At 26.1% G+C, this 24,930-nt stretch overlaps 1 protein-coding gene across 2 annotated transcripts in view; it reads right to left on the bottom strand.

Annotated features, from left to right (window-relative positions):
- The window catches only part of LOC136072068 (uncharacterized), a 143,843-nt gene that overhangs the window by 27,274 nt on the left and 91,639 nt on the right, over positions 1-24,930 (bottom strand). For both annotated transcript variants that reach the window (XM_065820191.1, XM_065820192.1), the window contains exons 13-19: positions 19,865-20,026; positions 16,522-16,671; positions 15,396-15,644; positions 11,490-11,654; positions 10,862-11,115; positions 3,296-3,470; positions 2,461-2,559 (exon numbers count right to left, since the gene is read on the bottom strand). In XM_065820191.1, coding sequence (XP_065676263.1) covers positions 2,461-2,559; positions 3,296-3,470; positions 10,862-11,115; positions 11,490-11,654; positions 15,396-15,644; positions 16,522-16,671; positions 19,865-20,026 — 1,254 coding nt within the window. The remainder of the gene's footprint in view (positions 1-2,460; positions 2,560-3,295; positions 3,471-10,861; positions 11,116-11,489; positions 11,655-15,395; positions 15,645-16,521; positions 16,672-19,864; positions 20,027-24,930) is intronic.

Genomic DNA, 24,930 nt, shown 5'->3' on the forward strand with positions numbered 1-24,930 from the left:
GTTTTTGTGGTTTTATGCGTAGGCATAAACATTCTATAAAATATAAACTTTATTATTTGAAACACAATTATTTAAAATGAGGTTAAATGCAGCTGAACGAGAATCTTTTCGAAAGCGACTAAAAATGTTTTTTGTAAAGAAACCTAATAAAAAAAAAAAAAAATCGTAAATCATTTTGAAAAGGAAGGATTTGAGTATATATAGTACTCGAAGTACAATATATGATAATCTAAAAAGAATTGAAACTGTTAAATCTTTTTCTGATAGAAAGCACCCTGGTTGTCCGACATCCTGGACTAGAGAAAAGAAAGCCGAATTAACGAGACTTGTCAACAATCGAAAAGGGGTCAGTCAGAGAAAAATAGGTATTAAATTTGGTGTAAATCAATCGACAATTGGTCGTTAGTTAAAAAAAATGAATATTAAATATAGGAAAAGAGAAATTTCCAAAAAAATTATTAATGTGGATAGCCATATCTGACCGTGGTATGTCCGTGCCATTGTTTTGCACTTCTAAGGCTGTAGCGATCAATTCATCAATCTATATTAATGAATGTTTAGAAAAACGACTTCTTCCATTATCATGGAGATCATGGAGACTTTAACTATTTATTGTGGCCAGATTTAGCAAGTTCTCATTATTCTAAAGATTCTCTAAATTGGATGGACCAATATGTCTATTACGTTGATAAAGAATTCAATCCCCCAAATGTGCCTCAAGCACGACCAATTGAAAATTTTTGGGGACATTTGGCACAGAAGGTTTACGAGGGAGATTGGCAAGCTTTAACAGAGCAAGTTTTGATTGATCGCATTAAACTAAAACTACAAGAAACTGATTTAAACTTTTTACAGTTGCATATGAAAGGTGTCAGAGCAAAATTGAGATCAATTGCAAATGGTGGTGTTTTTTCATATAAAAAATAATATATTTTTATTAAATGATAAATGCTTTATTTAAAAAAAAAATAATAGTAGTTTGTTTTTTTATTCATAAATAAGTTATTGACGTTTTTATTTTGTCCGATAACTTCCGCATCAACCGTTAATTCCTAATTATTACAATTATTGCAATTAACGTTATTATCATTATGTTTATACAAATATTTTTACTATAAATACTAAAATGTTATTAATGCTCATTTTAGATGTTTGAAAAAGCAAGACGAATAACTGATTTAGATTTGAAAATGAAGGATTACAGAATCCACAAGTTTCCACTCCATCAATAACCATCAGATGTGCAGGCAAAACAAATGTTTTTAACGTTGATGATGCCGAAATAAACATAATGCTCGACGGCATAGTAATAGCAAAATCCAAGACGGTATTAAGTGCAGCTACAAGTTTAGTTGCAGCCTACTGGGTGTACCAAATTGCATTTGACACAAAATTTAAAAAAACATCAGATTTTGTAGCAAGCCATGTTTGTGGCGTTACTAGCTACATGATACATGATTACTAGTTACATGATACATGATTACTAGTTACACTACAACACCATTTAGTCAAAGAATTTTAAACAAACTTTTGTAATAACAGATAGTATCTATAAAAATCAAACTTAAAAAAATAAAATTTGTATCTCAATAAACACAAGTAATTTAATTAAAATTTCAATATAATACTTTAAACTGAACATACTTTGACCGGTTGTGCAAATAAATTAAAGCGGCAATTTCAATTCCCATGATAAACAAATATCTATAGTTCTATCCTAAATCTAGAGTAGATTTTAAATCTTGGGTGGATTATTCTACCCTTGTTAAGGGTATATTTTAACACCCAAAAAGTTAGGGTATATTTTTCTACCTATAGGGTCGGATATATGAAGTACCTCTACGGGTAGAAAATTCTACCTTTTTTTTTAATTGTGAACTGAAAAAACTTTATTTTAAAAAAAGAAAAAAAATTTTAACAAAAGAGAAAATAAAACAAAAACTTAACTAAAACTAAAACACAAAAAACAAAAATATTACTCAAATAAAATAAACTGAAATGTTAAGTTTATACAATTCATGTTTTTAATTACATTTAGAATTACAAACTTTGAATCTTTGAAAAATTAGGCATTAAAAAAAAAATGTGAAAAAGTACAAACCACAGTAAAAACATACGACTAGTAACTACTAGTACAGAAAATTGGTGTAAATAATAATACCAAGTATAATTGTCTAACCAAGTCAGTGCGTATCACAATCACGGACGCATTTCGCCCTTTGGGGCTCATTAGTGTGACAATGTGATACTGAAAATGTGTCAACATACTTTTGGTCAATACCCCCAAGGGTAAAATGTCTCCATTATTGTGATATGCACTGACTTGGTTAGACAATGATACTTTGTATTATTAGATACACCAATTTTCTGTACTAATAGTTACTAGTCATAAGTAAGTGCTCGCATTGTGGTTGGTAACACAGTTACATAATAAAAATGCAAAAAAAAAAAAAAATTAACCTGTTCCACAATCATCAAAACAACTTTTACTCATAACCCTCCTCTTGCTCTCAAGTTGCATTCTCTTCTCCTCTAATCTATTTTTATAACGATCAAGTTCTAAATTAAAATAAAATATAAATTAAAAATGAATGCAGGTAAGATTATACAGGTACTCAGGTCATACCTTTGTAACTTTAAAAATTAAATTTATTAATATGTAAATCAAATTAAGTCATAAAATATTGCATTTCTACAAATATCTAGACATCAAAAAGTTATGGAGAGAGTGTTTAAGGGTGTTTAAAAGTCATAAATATAACCTACAGTAAATGAGTCAGCATATTGTTAATCAAGTTAAGTTATAAGTAACAAATACTTAAATATTATCAAGCCATTTATGTTGTAAATTGCCTGGTAATAAATTGTATCAATTTTTAAATAACTTATTTGAAATATGATTTATTTTTTCAAATTTCAATTTTTTTTTTACATTCATAAATATTGCATATCTGTAAACAATTATACTATTTATATATTATAGTATTTAATATCTTTTTCTCTATAAATATTGATTTATTAGACCTGTTTTTTATAAGTTAGCAGAGAAGCAGTAAGATTGATAATAAACAGATTGTGTTTTTTTTTTTAAATAAGTAAAAAGGATTTAATCGTCAACAGACAATTATTTGAAAATCAAATAATTGTAACCTAAAAATCAATCTAAAATTTGATAATTTTAAAAAAACAACTACTAAAACTTAATTTATTAATTTTTATTGTCTGTTATTAGTAATGTATATTTTGTTTAGAAAATGTTACACCTAAAAAAAATTAAAATTAAAAATTGACTAACTGTTTCTCCAAGCCTTTATATTAGCTTCAACTTTATCAATATCTCTTTTGGCCTCCTCCATGGTATTTTGTGCCTTTGTTAATACAAGATTTACTTTCTCCTGCGCAGCTTCTATATATTCTACAGCAGCTCTCGTCACTTCCTCTATTGTTTTTGCATGAACACAACCATCAAACTAAATATTTGTTTGTAAAACATTATAAACAGTAATTATAGGTTTTAAAAAGTCAATATTTCTTATATAATAATGCTGAACTTAATAGTAGTGCCCACTTGTGCGTGACTGTGACACTGAACTCATGGCAGCCATTAAAGTCGAGTTGTGAAAATGAAATTGGTGAGAAAAAGTCTTTTAGCATATTTTTATACAAAGTATAAAAAAATTATACACAAATACAAATATGTAAATAGTTAAATGTAAAAACTTAAATCTTAAAATTTAAAATTTTAAATATAAAAGTGTAAAAATTCCATTTATTAAATTTACTAAATGTCTTTAGCATAAGTTGAGTAAAAATTGTGTATAATATATGTCTAATATAAAATAACTTTAAAATTTTTGTTAACAATTATAAGAAACTAAAATAAGTTTTGTTGCTATTAGGCAAATTTGAACCCATGGAAACGTTAGAATGTAGACAGCCCACTTAACCACTGAGTTATAGAAGATATACGATGATACATCGAAAAACAAACAATTTTATAAATTTTTTAATCGACACTTTTCAATTCGATGCTCTAAATGAGTGCAAATATATTGCATAACAGCATAATATAGATGTATAATACAAGGAAACTTTTTAAAATTTTCTAATAACTGCAAGTCCTTTTGTATTTATGTTATTGTACTTAAAAAAATTATTTTCAAAAATTAAAAAGATTAATCGCGAAGCTATTAATGTCTATGCATAACCTTCAAAATAAAATCTTTTATAAAAGTTATAAATATACTTTTATAAAGTTATTAATTTGCCATGACTCTGCCCTCTTGATGGTTTCTGTTATTTTTTAACAATCCATCATTGTTTAATAGTTAATGGAAATGTTAAAATCAATACCTCATATTCAAATGTAAAAAAATCCACTTATATAACGTTGTGTGCAAAATCTCTAAGTGCAAAAATCATTATTACTAGAAGGGAAGTTGCGTTTGCAGATAGCATATTTAAGAATTGTGTATTTATAATATTAGGAAACTTTTTAAAACCTTTCTAAAAAACAAAAGCTTTTCTAAAAAATAAAAGCCTACTCCATTTTGTTTTCAAAATTATGTATTTATGTTATTGTATTTAAAAAAAACTAACAAGATTAAAAAACACAAAAAATAATATTCTTATCCCAGCAGAATATTTAAACCTTTGATTATTACCTTACTGTTCAGAGAATGCTGTACCTAATCACCTAGCTATTGATGCTTGAACTAAGTTATCAAAATAAATTCTTCTATAAAAATTTATTATGATAGTTATTCATTTGCCATGACTATTCTTCTCGCACCCTCCCCCCTCTCCCCTTAAAAGCTAAGCTTGCTAAAGTTTACGCCATAATTTTTTAATCTGCTGAAACTGGTTAAAACAGCTAACTTAAACTATTTTTTTCGTTTAGAGTTAATTGCAGAAATATTGCAACAAGGAAAGTCAACTTATTTAACATAACTAGCTCCTTGTGACCTGTTTTCCAGGTTTCTTTAACATTTTATAAATATATAATGAAAGTCATAATGAGAGAGTTGAAACTTTATTAAAGCCTTAAATTTTGAAAAACACCAGGAATATGTCATGCTATTGTCATCTATGTTATAGATACTTATGTTATGTGTTTACGTGATCAATAAGGAATTCTGCACAACTAATGTAGTAAAGAGGCGATTTTCTCTAGCTGGATGCAGTTAAAGTCTGCTGAAAATGAGTACTTTCATTAAAACACCACCATTAGCTTTTACTCTAGCAAAAGCATAAAGACAGAGGTTTTTTAAAATGTCATCATATCCAAAAATGCCCATAGGATTTTGAGAAGCAGAAAAAATATTTCCTTTTGATAATTCTCTAGAAAAAAAAAAAAATTCTTGTTTACAAAAATTTTTCAAAAATTGTTGTTGTTTCTTTCTCAGAATATCTTGCAAACCAGAACTTATGAGATAATTTTAGACTTGATAAATTTACTTATTTAATTTTGCTTTTTATACTGTTACAACTAGTTTTTTTTTTTAATTCTAAATTGTAGTTTTATAAGTAATATATTTTTGTAAGTAACTTCACAAAAATTAAATTTCTTAACATAGTGGATTTGTAGAAACTGACGAAAACTTGGAATCAAATTAAAAGAAACCTACCAGATGTTTAAATAGAATCAAAAGTCTACCAGATATCTAAATAACATCAAAAGTCTACCAGATACTCAAATAACATCAAAAGTCTACCAGATATTTAAATAACATCAGAAGCCTTCCAGATATTTAAATAACATCAGAAGCCTTCCAGATATTTAAATAACATCAGAAGCCTTCCAGATATTTAAATAACATCAGAAGCCTTCCAGATATTTAAATAACATCAGAACAAGCGTATAAGATTGAAAGTTATTTTTTAATTTTAATTTTTAACCTACAAATATTTTATAGATTATATAAAAATCTTAATTAATCAATATGATGTTTTTTCCTTTATTTGACTTGTTCAGCACTCAACACAAAAAAGATCAAGTTGTTGCATTGGCAACCTAAATTAAAAGATCTTAACTCTATCAAAGCTATCTGGTCATGGATGAAAACCTAATCGGCAAACCATTTTGAAAGGGTTTTGGTTAATATTCCAGGTAAGGTGTGCATGAAACTAGTCAAAAAGCAAAAGGATTGTTATTATAATTTAAATATTTTACTCGTATTGTTTTTTTCAATTTTCTGTTCTAAAGAGGGAATTGATTAAACTTTTGTATGACTCATTTTTTGATTATGCATGATTAATTTTTTTGTAATTTTTTTTCTTCAACTATTTCATCTTAACAATGTTTATTGTTTTGCTAAATGATTCTATTTTGATAATTTGTTTTTAGAATAAAAAATTTATTTATTTTCCAGATTGTTTTTAATTTTAAAAGAATTTTAACCGATTGAAGTCAATAACTAAATTTTAATGCATGTTATTTTATAGGTATTACAAACTTTCATGCATGTATTTTATAGGTATTATATAATAACAATATGTTATATTATAACAAACAAGGAATCAAAAATTTTGAAAAGCATTGTTAACAATTAAAAGCAAAACTTAATCTTTTAGTTAATTATTAATGACTTGAATATATGCTTTTTAAAACATATTGGAAACAGCAAAATGGGCTTCAATGTTATATTTCTGTCAACCTTTTATTTGTTTTAAAACTAAATTTAATAAAAAATCTATACTATCTACTTATATACATATATATATATATACATATATGTATATATACATATATATATAATATATACATACAAACATACATACATACATACATACATATATATATATATATATATATATATATATATATATATATATATATATACACATACATACATACATACATACATACATACACACATATATATATATATATATATATATATATATATATATATATATATATATATATATATATATATATATATATATATATATATATACACATATACACACACAGCGGGTTGCCAAATTATTAGGGACACTTTACTTTTTAAGTAATTTTAAAGTCTAAACTACTTTAAAGAATAAATACATATCTTGTAGTTATTTTTAGTTTTTTTTATTGTTAGAGAGCTTAATTTAGAATATGAAACAACTTGATTACTTATTCATAGCTATTTGTTTTTTTATAAAAAGTTTTAAAATAACAAATAAGGTAATAATCCTAATATTTTATAATGTCATTCTTAGCTACAATAATGGCTTTCAGGCGTAGGGGCATGCTTTCTATGCAGACTTTTGCATTGTGTTGGAGACTGGGATTGCTATGGCACTCTCTTATAAGAGTTTCTATCAATTGCTGCTTGGTAGTGATAATTTCTTTGTCAATTTCTCGTTTTGTGAACTCCCATAGATTTTATATGGGGTTCATATCAGGTGAATTCCTTGGCCATGGCAAAACACGCACTTTTTTCAGTTAGGAATGCTGTGAACACTACTAGCTTTATGGCACGGTGCTGAGTCATGCATGAACATATACTCTTCATTACCAGGGAACCATTCTTGGAACTGGGCCAAAAGGCTGTTTTCCAGTACTCGCTTGTACGGGTCCTGCCTCATGATCTCTTCCACAATGTAAAGGCAGTCCATACCCTTGGCTGAGATCACAGAGCACACCATTACACTCACAGGATGTTTGACCTTTTCCAAAAGGCAGTCCTGGTGAAATTTTTCTCCTAGGCATTGTCGAAAAAACGAGCTTTTGTCCAATTTGAAATGCTGATTTGTCCGAGAAGCAGACCTGTAAAATATTTCAAAGATATTGTAAAATTATTAGCCTTAAATTTTTCTGGTTTCTTACAATATTATAAAATATATTTACTCTTCAATAGTCATATTCTGGTGCTTTCTAGCGCACTCCAGTCGCATTTTTTTCATGGCTTCAGTTAAACGTAGTTTTTTGGTTGGACAACGACCCATTAAATTCTCTTCAGTCAACCTTTTCTGAACTGTCCTTTTGGAGACGTTAATTCCTTCATTGTTTATCATTATAGCCAGTTAAACCACACTTTTTTTTCTGTTTTTAAGAGAGATGTCTCTAATTTTATGGTCACAACGTGGAGTTGTGATCCTTTTTCTGCCACTTCCGGCTCAGTCTGGTTCTAGAGGCACATTTGTATCAATTTCTCTTTTAATTCGGCTCACTATTGACTTTGAAACACTTGCAATTGCTGCCATCTCTCTCTGAGAATGTGTAGAATGAAGAAATAAGGATTTTACTTCCCTATTTTTTCTTGTGGTTAAGTCTGGAGACTTGCACATACTAAAAAAATCGATGAGAGGTGAGAATGGTTACAAGTCAGGATTTATGCATTAAAATTAGAAAAAATAATAAATTGTTAACTATAAATAATTGAACTATTAACCAATACTTAGGTTTCAATAGTTCTAAACTCAAAAAACTTGCAAAAAAATAAATAATTGAAATCAATTTTGAACTTATTCCAACCACACTTTTTAACAACTGACAGCTAATTGAGTAATAAACTAACTTTTCGACAGATAGCGTGGGCTGACACAATTGCCACAGTTTAAAAACAATAAAAGTTATATTGGTAACTAAAATACAAAAAAAAAACTATTTAAAAACAATTTATTTGCTTATAAAAATCATTTAAACTTTAAAATTACTTAAAAAGTAAAGTGTCCCTAATAATTTGGCAACCCACTCTATATATAGACACACACACACGCACACACACACACACACACACACACACACACACACACACACACACACACACACACACACACACACACACACACACATATATATATATATGTATATACATAGTATGTCAAAAAAGTCTATCATCCCCTGATAATTTTTCAATAAAACCGATTTTATATGCTTAAATTTAGATTTTAACCTCAATTTTTTTTTTAATTTTGAATATATATAAAAAAACATTTTTATAACAAGAAGTTGATATTCTTATACTTAAAACAAAAATTATCAACTAAATTAGAAAAAGTCAAAAAAGTCATCCCTTAATCATTTTTCAACTTTCCTATTGTTAAACTTAGTAAAATTGCAGAAAAAAACCCCAAAACAAACAAATTTGATTGATAGAAGTTATTTTAACTAATTTTTTACCAAATTTTGTTTTCTTTTTAGGTTTTTAATAAAAAAAATCATGGCGAAAAGATATGAAATTCATGAATCAGTAAAAAAACTGATCCTGGGACACTATAAAAGTGGAAAAGGATATAAAACTATTTCTAAAATAGTAAATGTTAAGCCTAACAGTGTAGGAAATATCATTAGAAAATATAAAAAATGGGTACTGTAAAATATTTGCCAAAAATTTTACAAACAGATCATGGTATAACTGTAAATTCTCACACTGTTTGCAATCACTTGAAAAATCAAGGTTTTGTAGGTAGAGTTGCTCAAAAAAAGCCTTTTTTGAGTAAAAAGAATCAAAAGAAAAGATTGGCTTGGGCTAAGAAACATTCAAATTGGACTATTGACCAATGGCAAAGAGTTTTATCATACGCAAATGAGAAAAAATAGTGAACGCTTAAATCCTAAATGTATGAGACCAACTGTCAAGCATGGAGGAGGTAACATTAAACTTTATTATATTATTTCAATATGATATGTGCTTCTAACTTATTTTTTCCTCTTATCATAGGTCGAATGATGGTTTGGGGCTCTTTTGCTAGGGGGGGTGTTGGAGAACTCGAATTCATTGATGGAATAATGACAACAAAGGTTTATACTGATATTCTGAAGCGAAAACTGAGATCAAGCGCCAGAAGTGCTGGCTTATCTCGTAATTTTATCATTCAACAGGATGGAGATCCTAAACACACATCAAAGTTAGCTACTAAGTGGTTTAAAAAAAAACAGTATTAAGATGTTAGATTGGGTTCCTCAGTCACCAGACCTAAATTCGATTGAAAATTTATGGAATCTTTTTAAAACTAAAGTAGCTGATCAAAAACCATCCAGTTTGTCGCAATTAAAGGCAATTCTCATTGAGTAGTGGGAAAAATTTGTATTAATTTTGTATTAGCAAAATAATTATTTATGGGGTGACACTTTTTTTACACTTTTTCTAATTCAGTGTATAATTTTTGTTATAAGTATAAGAATATTAATTTCTGGTTATAAAAATGTTTTTTGATATAAATTCAATATTAAAAAAAAAATTTGGGTCAAAAATCTAAATTTAAGTATATAAAAATTTGTTTTTATTGAAAAATCATCAGGGGGTGATGATTTTTGATATACTGTGTGTATATCAAAAATCATCAAGACTTTTTTGATATACTGTGTGTGTATATATATATATATATATATATATATATATATATATATATATATATATATATATATATATATATATATATATATTTATCTATACTAATATTTATAAATTTTTTATTAGATAACTTAGTAAAATAAAAACTTTAATTAATTAAAAAAGATTAAACAAAATTTAAAGAGTTGCAAGTTTAGAATTTAAAGTTTATAATATCAATAATTTGTCAAATTAAAAAAGTATTCTAAAGATAAATACATTATATATAACTATACTTAAGGTATGCCTATTGAACATTAAATAATTTTTAATAAAGTTGCGACTGAAACAAGCATAAAATAAATCAATAAACAATCATACAATACATGCAAAACATCAATCAATAATTAAAAATGGATGCAACATGTTAATTAACAACTATATTGTGCATAAAATCAATCACAGATTAGATTTAATACATCACTCAACAATCATACAATACATATATCTAAAACAACAATTCAAAATATTTAAAACATACAATACATAAATTACTACAAGAAAAAGTATAATAAACTAAAACTTTAACTTACAAAAAAGTGTTCCAATCCATTCGACTTAGAATATTGAGCTGCTACTCTTACATTCATTGATAAAACATCAAACAAATTACCATTAGCATCAAAATATAAGTGTGTGCTATTGATCTGAATATCAAGACTTGCTTTTATTCCATGAAACCTTATATAACCTCTGATGCAAACTTCAAACTTGTTCTCATTTATATCAACCAGTAAGAAAGGTCCTAAATTGTGACTATTAGCATCTCGATAAAGATCTAAAGCTCCTATAAAATTAAAAAAATATATATATGCAATTATAATAACTTTTAAAAAAAGTCAAGGTAACAATTTCTAATAAACAATAAACAGACTAAAATGTAAAATTCACAAATCTATACAAAATAATTTATATAACAACTGTCTACTACTACTACTACTACTACTACTACTACTACTACTACTACTACTACTACTACTACTACTACTACTACTACTACTACTCCTGCTGCTCCTGCTGCTGCTGCTGCTGCTACTACTACTACTGCTACTGACAAGTTTTCATAACACTTTTATTTGTAATTACATAAAAAACATAACAAAATTCAATATCATTATCAGTAATAACAGCAAAATCATAATTAATAAATTAAAAAAATACCATTTCCCCAACCCTGCATTGGATCAAATATTGCTTTTACATAAAATGATTTTCCAGAAGGATTAATTCTTATATCACAATCAATATTGTAACGCAATATAGAAATCTTTCCTTTGAACAAGTAACCAGGTGGTACAGAAATATCTAATTTTCCAATACTTTTTTCTAAAATTTGCAAAAGATTAAAATAGATTAAACAGAACAAAAATGCATAAAAAATACTTAATAAATAATAATTTGCATTTATGTTAAAATATAACTATTTAAAAAAATGTATTTAAACCATATATATATAAAATACTGGAGTAAGTAATGGTAATCCAAAAAGGTGTAAAGTAAAAGATTCTGTGAGAGGGTTGTCATTGATCACTATAGGAATGTCAACAATACTTTGAAAGTTGTTTGTAGTAAATAATTGAGTCTTGTTGAAGTCAAAATTCACATACCACTGCCCTAAACTGTAACAAAAAAGATATCAGAATCAAGATCAACTGCCTGTTCTAAGCGATTGAAAAGAGAAGACTGTCAAGACAAGTATAAAAATGAGTCATCAGCAAAAAGAGACACTTTAGATTTAAGATTGTCACGAAAATCATTAATGTAGATAAGAAACAGTACAGAACCAAGGATTGAACTTTGAGGTACTCCGGTAGTTATGGAAGAAAAAAAAGTGTTGGCCTTCAAGAATAACTTTAAAACTAAATTATTTTTCTTCTGTATTTCAGGCATATAAACTTTTATTAGCACAGTTTTTTCTGCTAACATTTCTGCTGTTCAAAAAACAAAATAAAATATGGAATAGAAGCATTTTAATCTATATAATATTTATTAAACCAAAGTAAAATTTATCAAAGCATAATGCAGCTGATAGATATGTTTGAAAGACGCAAAATATCAAAGTGATAGAATGATAGATAAAAAGGGAATATATAAAGTTAAATAGGTCCTTCATTATGGTTTCCATAAAAAAGCAATTTTTATTACAAAAGCTGCACCAAAAATAAAGATAAAGGGTAAACAATAAATTGCTGAAAATTTTGACAAGTGTATTACAACTTTTTAAGAAAATTGTTTTATGTAGGTGATGTATTTCCTGATAATTATTCAACTTATGTTTCTAATTTTTCAAATTTGATTCATAAATACAAAAACAACATTCACATTAATAGTAATAAAATTAGCCAACATGAAATTAATAAAATTAGTCAACATAAAATTAGTCAACATAATAAAATTAGTCATAAAACATAAAATTAATCAACATAAAACAAACTAATTAAAATCAAAATGTTACAAAAAAATTAAAGTCAACATGCTACAAAAAAAGAAGTAGTATAATATATTTATTTTTTGACTCATTGATTCAAAATGTGCCAAACAATTTAATTAAATCAAAACATTATTTTAATCAAAACATTCCAGTTTTTTGTTTTGAACAGCTCTATGAAATATGATATAACTATATGATGTAGATGCTGGTAAAATATTTTAAAAGAACTTTTTTGATTTATAATATAAAAAGTAGCTACTAGTTAAACTTGAAAAAAAATTTAAAGTTATCTTACAAATAAGACTCAAACAAGTCTGCTTCTACTGAAATTATTTTTCAGATAAAACAAACTTTTTAAAGTTAGTAAATATATGGTAGAGATTAAACAAGCAATAATATTACAACAAAATTTGTATTGGAAATGAGGTGAAGACACCTTTATTTTTAGTTTAGCTAATTGAATTGAAGATTAATAATAATCTCATGTTTCAAACTTAAAATATTTTACATTAGGTAAACAAATATCTGTAGCATATTAAGATGAACTTATTGATAATTTAATTCAAAATGAATATGTTTTAAGTTTATGTTAAAGCTAAGATTTTCAAAATGTGACCACGTCTGTGGAGGCATATTTTTTAAGCCTGCATGAACTTAAGATTTCTGAGCCTATTTTAGCTGCATTGACATTATTTAAAATAACCACAAGAAAAAGATATTAAAAACCAAAGTTATATTATTTCCTAAATTAATTGATAATAAATTAAAAAATTATCAAATATTGGAGCATGTAATTAAGATTCAGAGTGAACTTGAAGTTGCTTTAGCTATTTCTGGATAGACGTTGTCTATTAATTACATCACGCTCTATGGGAGGGGATCAAAAATAGTCAAAAATTGCTTGACGTAATTATAAACATACTTTATGTGGTAAAAGTTTTCTGAAAAAATCAAAAGTAAAACTTGCAAAGATTTTATATTAGATGAACCTGGTGATTCAGCTAAAGCATGTAATTAAGATTCAGAGCGTTTTGAAGTTGCTATAGTTATTTCTGGTAATGTGGTTAAAAAGTTTTATAAAAAAATCAAAAGTGAAATTTGCAAGATTTTCTATTAGCTGGTGAGGTAAGATCAGTTATTTTAAAAAAGCTTCTTGCGGAAAACTTTACAAATTAATTAATTATAGATTAATTAATTATACAATTATTCAATTAATTATAAATAATTATATAACTAATTAATTACAGCTTAATCTTATACATTACATAACTATTTTTAAATATTATATATATATATATATATATATATATATATATATATATATATATATATATATATATATATATGTATATATATATATGTATATGTATATATATATATATATGTATATATATGTGTTGTATATATGTTATAATATATATATATATATATATATATATATATATATATATATATATATATATATATATATATATATATATATATATATATATATATATATATATATATTTAGAATAATTTGCTACAATTTTTAAAGATATAAAATTATACTATTAATTAAGATTTAACTACTTGCCTTGGTCTCTTTTAAGAGACCTCGGAGTAACTAAAAACTTTTATTATCTTTTATTATTATTTATCTACTACTAAAAATATTGCTTTCCAGTCAAAAAAATTTTTAAATATTGCTTTCCAAAAGTTGAATTTGAATTAATGTACATGTTAGTAAAATATTGTAAAAGAAGTTACTTATTGATGTATATAATAAAGACCAGCTATTAGCTTTACACTTTAAATTTTTTTTCAAATTCGAAAAAAGATTTTTAGTTATTTTACAAAGGAAATAATAATTAAAATTTTCAATCCAATTAGCTAATCACCAAAAAGTGTTCCAATACTAAAACTTTTTGTTGTATTTTTACTTGTTTAATCTCTGCCATATATTTATAAATGTTAGAAAGTTTGTTTTATCTGAAATATAACTTTCAGTAGAATCAGAATTGCTCCAATCTAATATTGTGAGAGTAATTTAGTTTTCTTGTAATACAAATTTTGTTTTACTTATGAAAAACATATATTTTAACTATACTTAAATTGAGTTCAAAAACTTATTGTTTTGTTATATTTAATTTTAAGTAACTAATGTGTCAACTAAAGTGTTTAAAAGGTGTTTTAAAGTGCGCTCTCATTTTGTAACATTAGGAATAATTTGTAATAGGTGACGTAATTATTCTTCATCAAATATTTTATTGATGAATAAAGTACTTAGAGAATTTATTTTTTCAGCAATTTTCAGAACATTTTTCTAAAACATAATAGATTCATTTTTGTATTATATAAACATTTGTGTTAATAAATAAAATGTAAAATTGTAGATTTCTTTTGGGTAAGCGTGACCAATTATGATATTATATAAACTTATGTTTTGAAAAGTTTTAACTTTATGTAAAAAAGCAAAGTATTTAGCCATATAAATAAGATTTTATATAAAAATATTGCGTATACATGTAACATGTGTGCATGATAATATATGTAAAAATAAATAATTTATGTTTAAGTAAATAATATAGTGTAACTATAAATATGAACTAATGTATTAAAACTTAAATTTATTTAATAAAAATAACACAACTAACCTTCATCATCCAAATTCATAGAAAATATTAGTTCACCAATAAAACCACTATCAGCAACCTCTGCTGGAAATTGTTTTTTAACATTAAATGCTTTAGCAATTCTTCCAATAGTCAAACTTGCTCCACTGCTACGAAAATAAATATAACTTTTCTTGGGGTTAGATGCATCTAAGCCAAAATAACCTTGGAATTTAAAAAGCTCTTGGGAACCTCCATCAAGTTTACCAAACCAAACTTCTGCACCCATCTCTAAAATTTTTTATCAAAAAGTTAAAAATGAAATATTGTTCAATTAAAAATATATAAAATGTTATACTATAAACTATATAAACAAGAAAAACCTGTTAAAACTAACAAACTAATAGATGATTACTCATTAATTTTTAAATTACTTAGTATTTTTTTTTAGTCAAAGGCTTGTGTAATTACTGTTCTTTGACTTTTTGTAATCACTGTTGTGTAATTACTGTTCTTCGACTTTTTGTAATCACTGTTGTGTAATTACTGTTTTTCGACTTTTTGTAATCGCTGTTGTGTAATTATTGTTTTTCGACTTTTTGTAATCGCTGTTGTGTAATTATTGTTTTAGTCTTTTTGTAATCACTGTTGTGTAATTACTTTTCTACATATACTACAAATTTTGCAGCTCAAGTGAACAAATATCTCATAATCCATCTACCACAAAACAACATTTTGTGAATCATTAATTCATCTAATTATTTTTCATAAGCCTCAGAACTTTCTCTAGTCTAAATTTTTTCCTCACTCAAATAATCTACATTTTTTATGTTCTTTATCAACTGTTTTCTTGCCCAGTTATCAACTTTCCTGCAAGTCTTATAGTAAGTTGAATAGTTGTATGCCTTGTAAAAAGTGAAATTTTTTTTAAAAACCATTCTAACTAAAGACTTTTTTCCAAAGGAACATTGATTTTCAACCTTTTTTTAAAAAAAAAAAATCTTTTTTAATTTGAAACACCTTGAATTCTTTTATTTTAAAAGATTATAACTCTCAAAGTTCCAATTTTTATTAACATGATTTTTAGCTAATAATATTAAATGTATAAAATGTATATAATAATATTAAGAATAATAAATTAACAAAAACAAAAATAACCATTAAATACCAATGGATGGAAGAAGAGTCTTTAAATCAAGTCCAAATGCAAAATTAATATTTCCAATAGCAAGCCATTGTACACCAAATGGTTTTTGAATCATACCTTCCATAGACCCACCAAGACTTAACTTTCCACAGAAATCAATTTTAATAAAACCTAGATAAAAAGAAACTCATGGTATAAAAACACACACATAAAATTTAGCTTACAAAATTTAAAATAAAAATATTTTTTTATTGACTGTTTTAAAACTTGTTTCATCATAACAAGATTTTTTTTTATTTTAACCTGTTATACATCTATATATCTTGTGATCTTGACAGCTATATATCTTGGTCTAACTTAAGCTTTTACTGTTAGTTTCTCAGACAGTAGAAGCTCACCTTGCAACACTTCTGTTTCGTTTGAATTTGTGATAAAAATTTGGTCTGTTCTTAAAATTTACAAGTCAAGTAAAGAATCCCCTTTCTTGACAGTATCAGGAGCAACACAATTTAAAAATTCAAAAATAATAAAATAAATTAACGCAACTTATTTAAAGTGCTCCTAATTTAAACTTATGAAAACACATCTCTAAACAATAAGTAGAACAGTCTAGCAATTTAAATCTTTCAACATAACCTTTAAGTTGAATTTATGCATGAAACTTGATGGTCAGTTAAATCAGCTACAAATTCGTTTTATTCTATTAGGAAAATCTATAGACAATAGAAGAGGTGGAGTATATAAGAGATTTGTAAAGATAGAGAATATAATCAGGAGTAAAATAATAGCAAGCACAATAAAGATAAGCAACCTTAGCAGATGCTAATTTTGCAATCAATTGTATGTATGGTTTCCATAAGAGGTTAGTAGTGAATGATAATACAAGAAGACTTAAAGAAAAAGACTCAGTGAGAGGGTTGCCATTCATTAATATAGGAATGTTGATAGTACTGCGATAGTAATAGTTTTGTTGGTGTTAAAATTTACATGCCACTTCAAGCCCCTATATGTACAGAAGTGAGATCAGATTCAAGACTGGCTGATTGTTCCAAGCAATTGAAAAGAGAAAACTTTTTGTTGTGACAAAATTATTAAGTTGAGTTGTCAGCAAATAGAGCCACTTTAGATGTAATGTTGTTCAGAAGATCATTAATTTAGATAAGAAACAAAACAGGGCCATGCAGTTCACAGCAGTTAGCAAGTCGGCTGCAAAGCAAGAAGATCAAAAACTGTATTGTCTGACAGTAATTTTTTGACTCAAGATGGGATGTTAGAAAATTGTTGATCAAAGATTAAAAGACCATGCTAATAATAGAGAAAAGATTGTTCGAAGGATAATTGGAGGGGTCAGAATGTTTTCCAGATTTCTTAAAATTTAAACCACAGATGCCATTTTCTGGCAGGCAGGATAACAAGATTCAGTCAAGCACTTATAAAATAATTTTGAGAGAATCAAGAGATTTTAACACCAGACAGCACCTTTTTACATTGATTCAAAACAATAATAAGTAGGGATTTTTTTATTAAGAGAGTTATTTTTTTAAAAAAAATAAAAATAATGATTAGGATTAGATAAAGCGGCTGCACAAGAAGGTGAAAACCATGGAGTAGAATGAGGCTTGATTTGAAACCAACGAGAATGAACAAAAGCCCCCATACCTGCCTGGATCCAGGAGGTTATGTAGGAGGTGTATTTATCAGCAACAAGAAAATTTATACAAATATAAATTGTATATTGATTAAAGTATACGAACATTTGATTTTGAAACAAAGTATTTGGAATTTCGAATAAAAATAGCATTAAATTCTAAACTAAATCCTAAATATTATACTCATATATATTATACTCATATTAAAAGTAAAACATCAAAAAAAGAATTAATAAAAGCATTATACTAATTTAACTCAAGAAGTAGTTAAACTACTACTGATGGAGCTATAATAGAGAGCACATTAAACAAGTATTTTTTTTTTCAATTTTTACAAAGGAGGATTCATCAAATACCCTAAAAGTTATTAAAAAGTTGTTGATATTTTTGAATGTCTGAATTCAAACTTTACAGGAGCATTTACATTTACATTAACTTTACATGTTTATTAAAGTTGATGTACTTGTTATTAAACTTAATGTTCAATAAAACTGTTGGATTAAAAAAAAAAAAAAAATTAAAAAAGAAAAACTCTTAGATGTTAACTCTAAACTTTTAAAAATGTGTTCTAAATCACTTCCCGGGCCTTTATTCAACTTTATTCAACAAGTCTTACAAACCAAGTGTTGTTCCAGACCTTTGGAAAAAGGCACACATCATACCCCTAAATCAAAAAGGAAGCTAACTTAAACCTAATTGTTGCCACAATATCACTAACTTGGGTTGTATGTAAATTAATGGAACGTACAAGATTATAACTATAATTTTATTCAATGTTGCAAGTTGTTTATACTACTTATATTATAAATATTATCTATTTATTATTATTTAACTATTATTGACTTATTAATTAAAACCAAAAACGAAAACAAACTATTTGCTAAAGAAAACTTTTAGTATTCATTAAATCAAAACTAGTACTTAATTATGAGTTAATAAATGAAAGTATTATTAGTTTATTATACAAGTCTTTAGTTCATCCCCATCTCGAGTATGGGGCACTATATGGAATCCTCATTGGAAAGATATAATTGATAGACTTGAACAAGTTCAACCAAAGAAAAAAAAAAGATCAACCAAAATATCAAGTTTAGTTGGTTATAGTCATGAAAGAAGAAACTTAAAAATAAAATATTATCTCACTTAAAACTAAAATATAATCTCACTAGAAAACATGAGTTTTGATGATTTAATCTAAATTGGTAAAAAAAAAAGTAGAAAAATTGAACTTGCATAACCCAATTGAATAATTTAACACTAATGGTCATGCAAGAGGTCATAACTTAAAATCCATAAAGTTATTTTAGTAAATATATAAAATTACTGCATGTTGAACACAGTCAAGCATTTTTTTTTAATCAAAGTTTAACATTAAATCATTGTTGCAGTTCTTTCTTTGTTTGTTTTATTTGACTGAATATCTACATAATTTTAGTTTCAACTCGTACAAGTGTCATATATATTCTATCATATGTGTATATCAAAACCTTAAACCACAGCAGTAAACATATGCAATAAAAAGAAAATACCTCATATATGCAATACAAAAAAAACTGTATATATATACAATAAACAAATGCAATAAAATATGTGTATATATAAATATATGTATATATATATGCATATATATATATTCTATATATCAGATTATATGTGTATATATATAAATATGTATATATATATATAAAACAAAAAATATGATGTAAAGATTTCACCTGAAATTACAACTACTGGATCAGTTAAATGAAAATCACATTCAATAGAAATAGAATTTTCGCTTCCAAACTTCAACACCAAAGATACACTTTCAAGAAACAGTGTTTTACTTAAGGCTATTTTACCATTAATAGATGCTACAATTTTGAAACTTGAGCTTGCTATAAAAATAAAAAAGTGCTTTAACAAAATAAAATTTTTGAAATTTATAAATTCTTAAATAAATTTAAATCATTAATAATGTAGCCAAATTAGGTAAGGATTTGAAACTTAAAATTTTTTTAATATAACAGATTTTTTAATAAAACCAATACCACATCATTGCATATTTTGCAGATATTTCAGGTTCCGAGTTCGATCCCCACCACGTCCCTGGTAGTACCGCGCTCAACTTGTTTCTCCGCGCAGCGGCCTTGTTGGTCAAGGCTTGTGTTTCGGAGTTATAGAGTTGAGAGAGGGTTATAACCACTATTAAGTAACCTCCTCATCTGTAGTGGCTTTATCGGCCTTGAGGAGGTGAATAAAAAAAAAAAAAAAAAAAAAAAAAAAGATATAATAACTTTTTATGATAATACAAAGTTATTTTTTTTATTTTTAGTATTTTCTTTTTTTTTACAAAAAATATTCAATTTATTAAAAATTTGGAAACCATTTTCAATAATCAAAAACTAAAACCAGATTATCATATTTTTCAAAATTTTCAAATAAGTTCTGGTTTGCAATTTTTCAGATTAAAACTCATTTTTCATTTAATGAACAAATAATTTTAATTTAATCTAAATCTAAAAAAAAAACATCCCCAGGAAGAAGTTTTAAATATATACTAATTCTAAATTTTACATTAGATTACATAAACTTGAAGGAAAAGATTGTTTAAAAAAAGTTATGATTGTTTACAGAATTTGTGTTAGTAAGCATTTGTGTTAATAAAATAAATACATATATACATATATACTATATATATATATATATATATATATATATATATATATATATATATATATATATATATATATATATATATATATATATATATATATATATATATATATATATATATATATAGTATTTTCTTTTCAGAATTCTCTGAACTTCTGAAAGTACTTCAAATATTGTCTGAAATAATGTTTCTGTAGGACTTTAAGTACCCAGGTAACAAATATAAAAACCGATCTTGATAATTTGACACTCATTCAAAAAATATTTAATTAGACTTAGTATAGATTAGTAAAAGATTAGACTTAATAAATGGTAATCTTCAGATGCTAAGACTAAAATAAAAAAAAGCAGACATAATAAACTAGAGGGTCGTTATAAATAAACTGGTAATTTATTAGATAAAAAACTGTATTGTACTGTATGCTGAGAAGCATCTAAGAGCCATTTACAAATCCAGATGTAATCATTATAAGAAAAAACCCAACAGATGTAACCAAACACAGGTAATCAAAAAGAAACATGGAATACTGCCAAGAAATTACTTGATTTTAATTTTTTTTTTAAACATCTTCGCTTCCAACAAGGCTGCAAGCAATTAGAGTTGGAAGTTACTGGAAGAGAAAAGATAAAGATTGTAGAGCAAGATTACGATTGACAGACGACTTAAAGGATTGCAAATTATATGAATCAGGAAAGGAAAGATGGAGGAAGCGAATTCCAAAGAGCTGATGTTCGAAGAAAAAAACTAGAGGAATAAGAGTTTTTGGAGCACTTAGGAACAGTCACAGAAAAAGGATGAGACTTAATTGAATGACGAGTAACACGAGAATGAATTTTAGTAGATTGAATAAGAGATGCTAGCTCTTTAGAGCAGTGTCCATTATAGTATTTGTAGAAAAGAGAAAGAGAAGCAACATTACGACGATGTGATAATGGTTGGAAGTTGGCTGCAAGAGCAGGTCCAACTATGTTTACAATGCGTTTTTGCACCTTGTCTAAAAGAAGATCCGCCCCAAATATGGCATATAGCAGATAATGTTCTTGATAAGTTAGTTTTATCTTGGCTTTTTTTTACATCTAACTTCAACTGTAAACTTCAATCCTTTTCAACATGATTTAATCACTCAACCAAAACAGTATTCATAGTGATATCCAATGACATCTTGTTAAACAGATAATGCTTTAAGCACCATTCTCCTCTCTTTAGACATACCTGCAGTATTTAATGCAATCAATCACAACTTGTTGATTGCTTGTATAAAAGATAAACTCAGTGTCACAGATATTGCACTAAAATGGCTGACATCATACTTGTACTCTCAAAAAGCTTTTGTTTTTTGGCTAAACAAAATCTAGATTAACAGCTAGTATTACCAATAGGTTAAAGAGGTCCTCCCGAATTAATTAAACCACACCATACATTCTTATCAACAAAATCTGTAAATTTTATTCCTATATTGATTAAAAGTAAGTTTAAGTTTACAGTAAATTTTAATAAACAAATAAATATCATAGCAAAATATTATATATTACTTTTACATTTATCCTTAAGCAATGCCTGATATCAATGCTAAAACTTAAAAGTTAACTCTTGAAGAGATAAGGCATCTTGAAGAGGCATCTTAACAGAGAGAAAGTAAAATATAAAAAAGTAAAATAGCTAAAAAGAGTTTTACAGGATTAGCCAAATCAATTTTAGTAACCTAATATTTTAAAACTTTTCATTCAATTTTAAATGTTTGAATTTAAGTTTAGACTTTTAAAGTATCTTTGAATTTTGTTTAAAAATTTGGTTATACTTTCAGATGAATGTTTTATTATCAAGATAAACCCCTATGACTTGACATATTTAGTCAAGTGAAAAGAACAAGGGTTTTTAAAGAATGCCATAATGATGCAGGTGAGGCACACCAGGGAAAAGTAAAAACAAAAAACAGTTTAGACAAATTTACAGAAATGGCTGCTATTTATCTTCTTAAAGGGCAGGATTAAAAAGTTGTGTTTTTCAAAAGGAATGACCTTTGTAAACTAAATTGGAAATTTAAAAAAAATAAAAACGTTAAGCAAAACAAACTACCTTTAAACATCTAAGTAATTTTGAGAAAAGACATTGTTAGTAGAATTCTAAATTTTTCGTTATAGGCATTTAAAACTTGTGTCACGGAAGGAACAATACGTTCTTTCCGCGACACAAGTTTCAATGGCTATAACAAAAAGGTTATTATTCCACATGTAATATCTTTATTGAAACTAATTATGTCTTTATAGGTTGCATGTTAGATATTATTGCCTCCTTCTGAAGATCTTTATTTTTTTTTGAATTTCCAATTTAGTTTATAAAGGTCATTCCTTTTGAAAAAAAAGGCTTTTCAATCCTGCCCTAGAATAATACATTTCCACCTACTAATACAAAATCAGTGGGTGGAAATATCTGTCATGTAGAAATACCTGTCATCTAGAAATGTCTGTCATGTAGAAATGTCTGTCATGTATTATTTAATGATCAACTTTGAATACAGCTTTAAATTTATACAGATTTATAATGTTATATTATTAAAATAACGTTATATTTGTATTTTGATGTTATATTTAATGTTATACTTAACATGTTTAAATGATGTTATATTTTCAGGAATAAATTATTTAATTTAATCTTGAAACGAGGCCGTCTTAACTATGGGCCTCTTTTCAAGACTTTTTTATTATTTTTCTATATCATCAAAATGGGCGAACTAGATAATTCTGACACAAAAAAATAATATATATATAGAAATATGCAACTAAAATATAAATAATAATTAACAATATGTTCTAGCAAAACAAAAAACAAAAACCAAATTGATTAAAATAATTTTAATTGAAATTTAAAAAATGTTTGTCGTAGCAACTATTGACAATACTAACTATAATATTTGAAAAATCAAATTTTGGTTTTAAATAAAGTGAAAATTTTTAAAAACTAAGATATTTGGAAGCATCAAAAGTGTTCATACCTCTCAAAGCTTTATTTAGTATATTTGAGTTTTTTGTTTTTAAGAACAGTTACTTCATGAAGTTGAGGTTTGTATATAAATAGCTTTTAATTGTACAAATTTAAATTTTATATTGTGAAATAGATTTATCAATAAATCTAATCATTGGTGTTGTATTTATATGAAGTATTAGATTTAATGTAAACTTTATATATTTTTTAACTTTTCTACTATTTACATTTGTATTCACAATAAATATTCTTTAACAGATTGAGCCGCAGAAGAATAAGCCTTCAACTCAAGTTTTGGCAATTTTAAATCGGAATTTGTTTGAGCCCCAGATATTTAAAAGCATTCCGATTTGACTACAATTATCTCCATCTGTTCTTATAAGCAAGTTTTGTAGGCTTTGTCCCATGTTTGAAGATTTTGAGTGTACTTCTAAAGAGTTTTGTAATATAGTTTTTTCTGGTAAGTCGGCTTTTTTGAATTTAATAAAGTTTCAAGGTGATGTTTCCTATAAAAAGTCTTCTTTCCAATCTTTTCATATAACTCAAGTAAATAGAAACATTATTTTTTGTATAGATTACTCTACAATATAAATTTTTGATTATAAAATTGTTTAACAGTCTGATAATCTAGATGAAATGCTGGAAGTATCAATACCCAGTCCACAAGTAGTATTCAATGAAACCCATTTTATGATTCGTAGAAGAAATGGATGTGAGCTGAAAAAAGCACAGATTTCATCAGTCAGTGAAGTGTTATATATATATAGGATTAGTTTATTTGGATTGGTTAAGAGATTTATTTAAATATTTATATCTACATAATGTTTATATTATATATAATAAATATATCTACAGCTAGCTAAGCGCTATTTCAATATATATACATATATATATATATATATATATATATATACATATATATATATATATATATATATATATATATCAGGCCTTGTTAAGAAGCGTTATGCAGCTTGCATTTTGCCTGCGAAAAGGCAATTTGCCAACGCGTTCAGCAGTTTTGCGCTATACAAAAACTTTTATTGTTTAGAATATTTAAACTATCTTTTAATGTTGTTAACGTAACATTTTTTCAGAAGAAATAAAGTCGTAAGTAAAAGCATTTAACCGGAATTGTAAACT

Source organism: Hydra vulgaris, chromosome 15, assembly GCF_038396675.1.
Source record: "Hydra vulgaris chromosome 15, alternate assembly HydraT2T_AEP".
NCBI lineage: Eukaryota > Metazoa > Cnidaria > Hydrozoa > Anthoathecata > Hydridae > Hydra > Hydra vulgaris.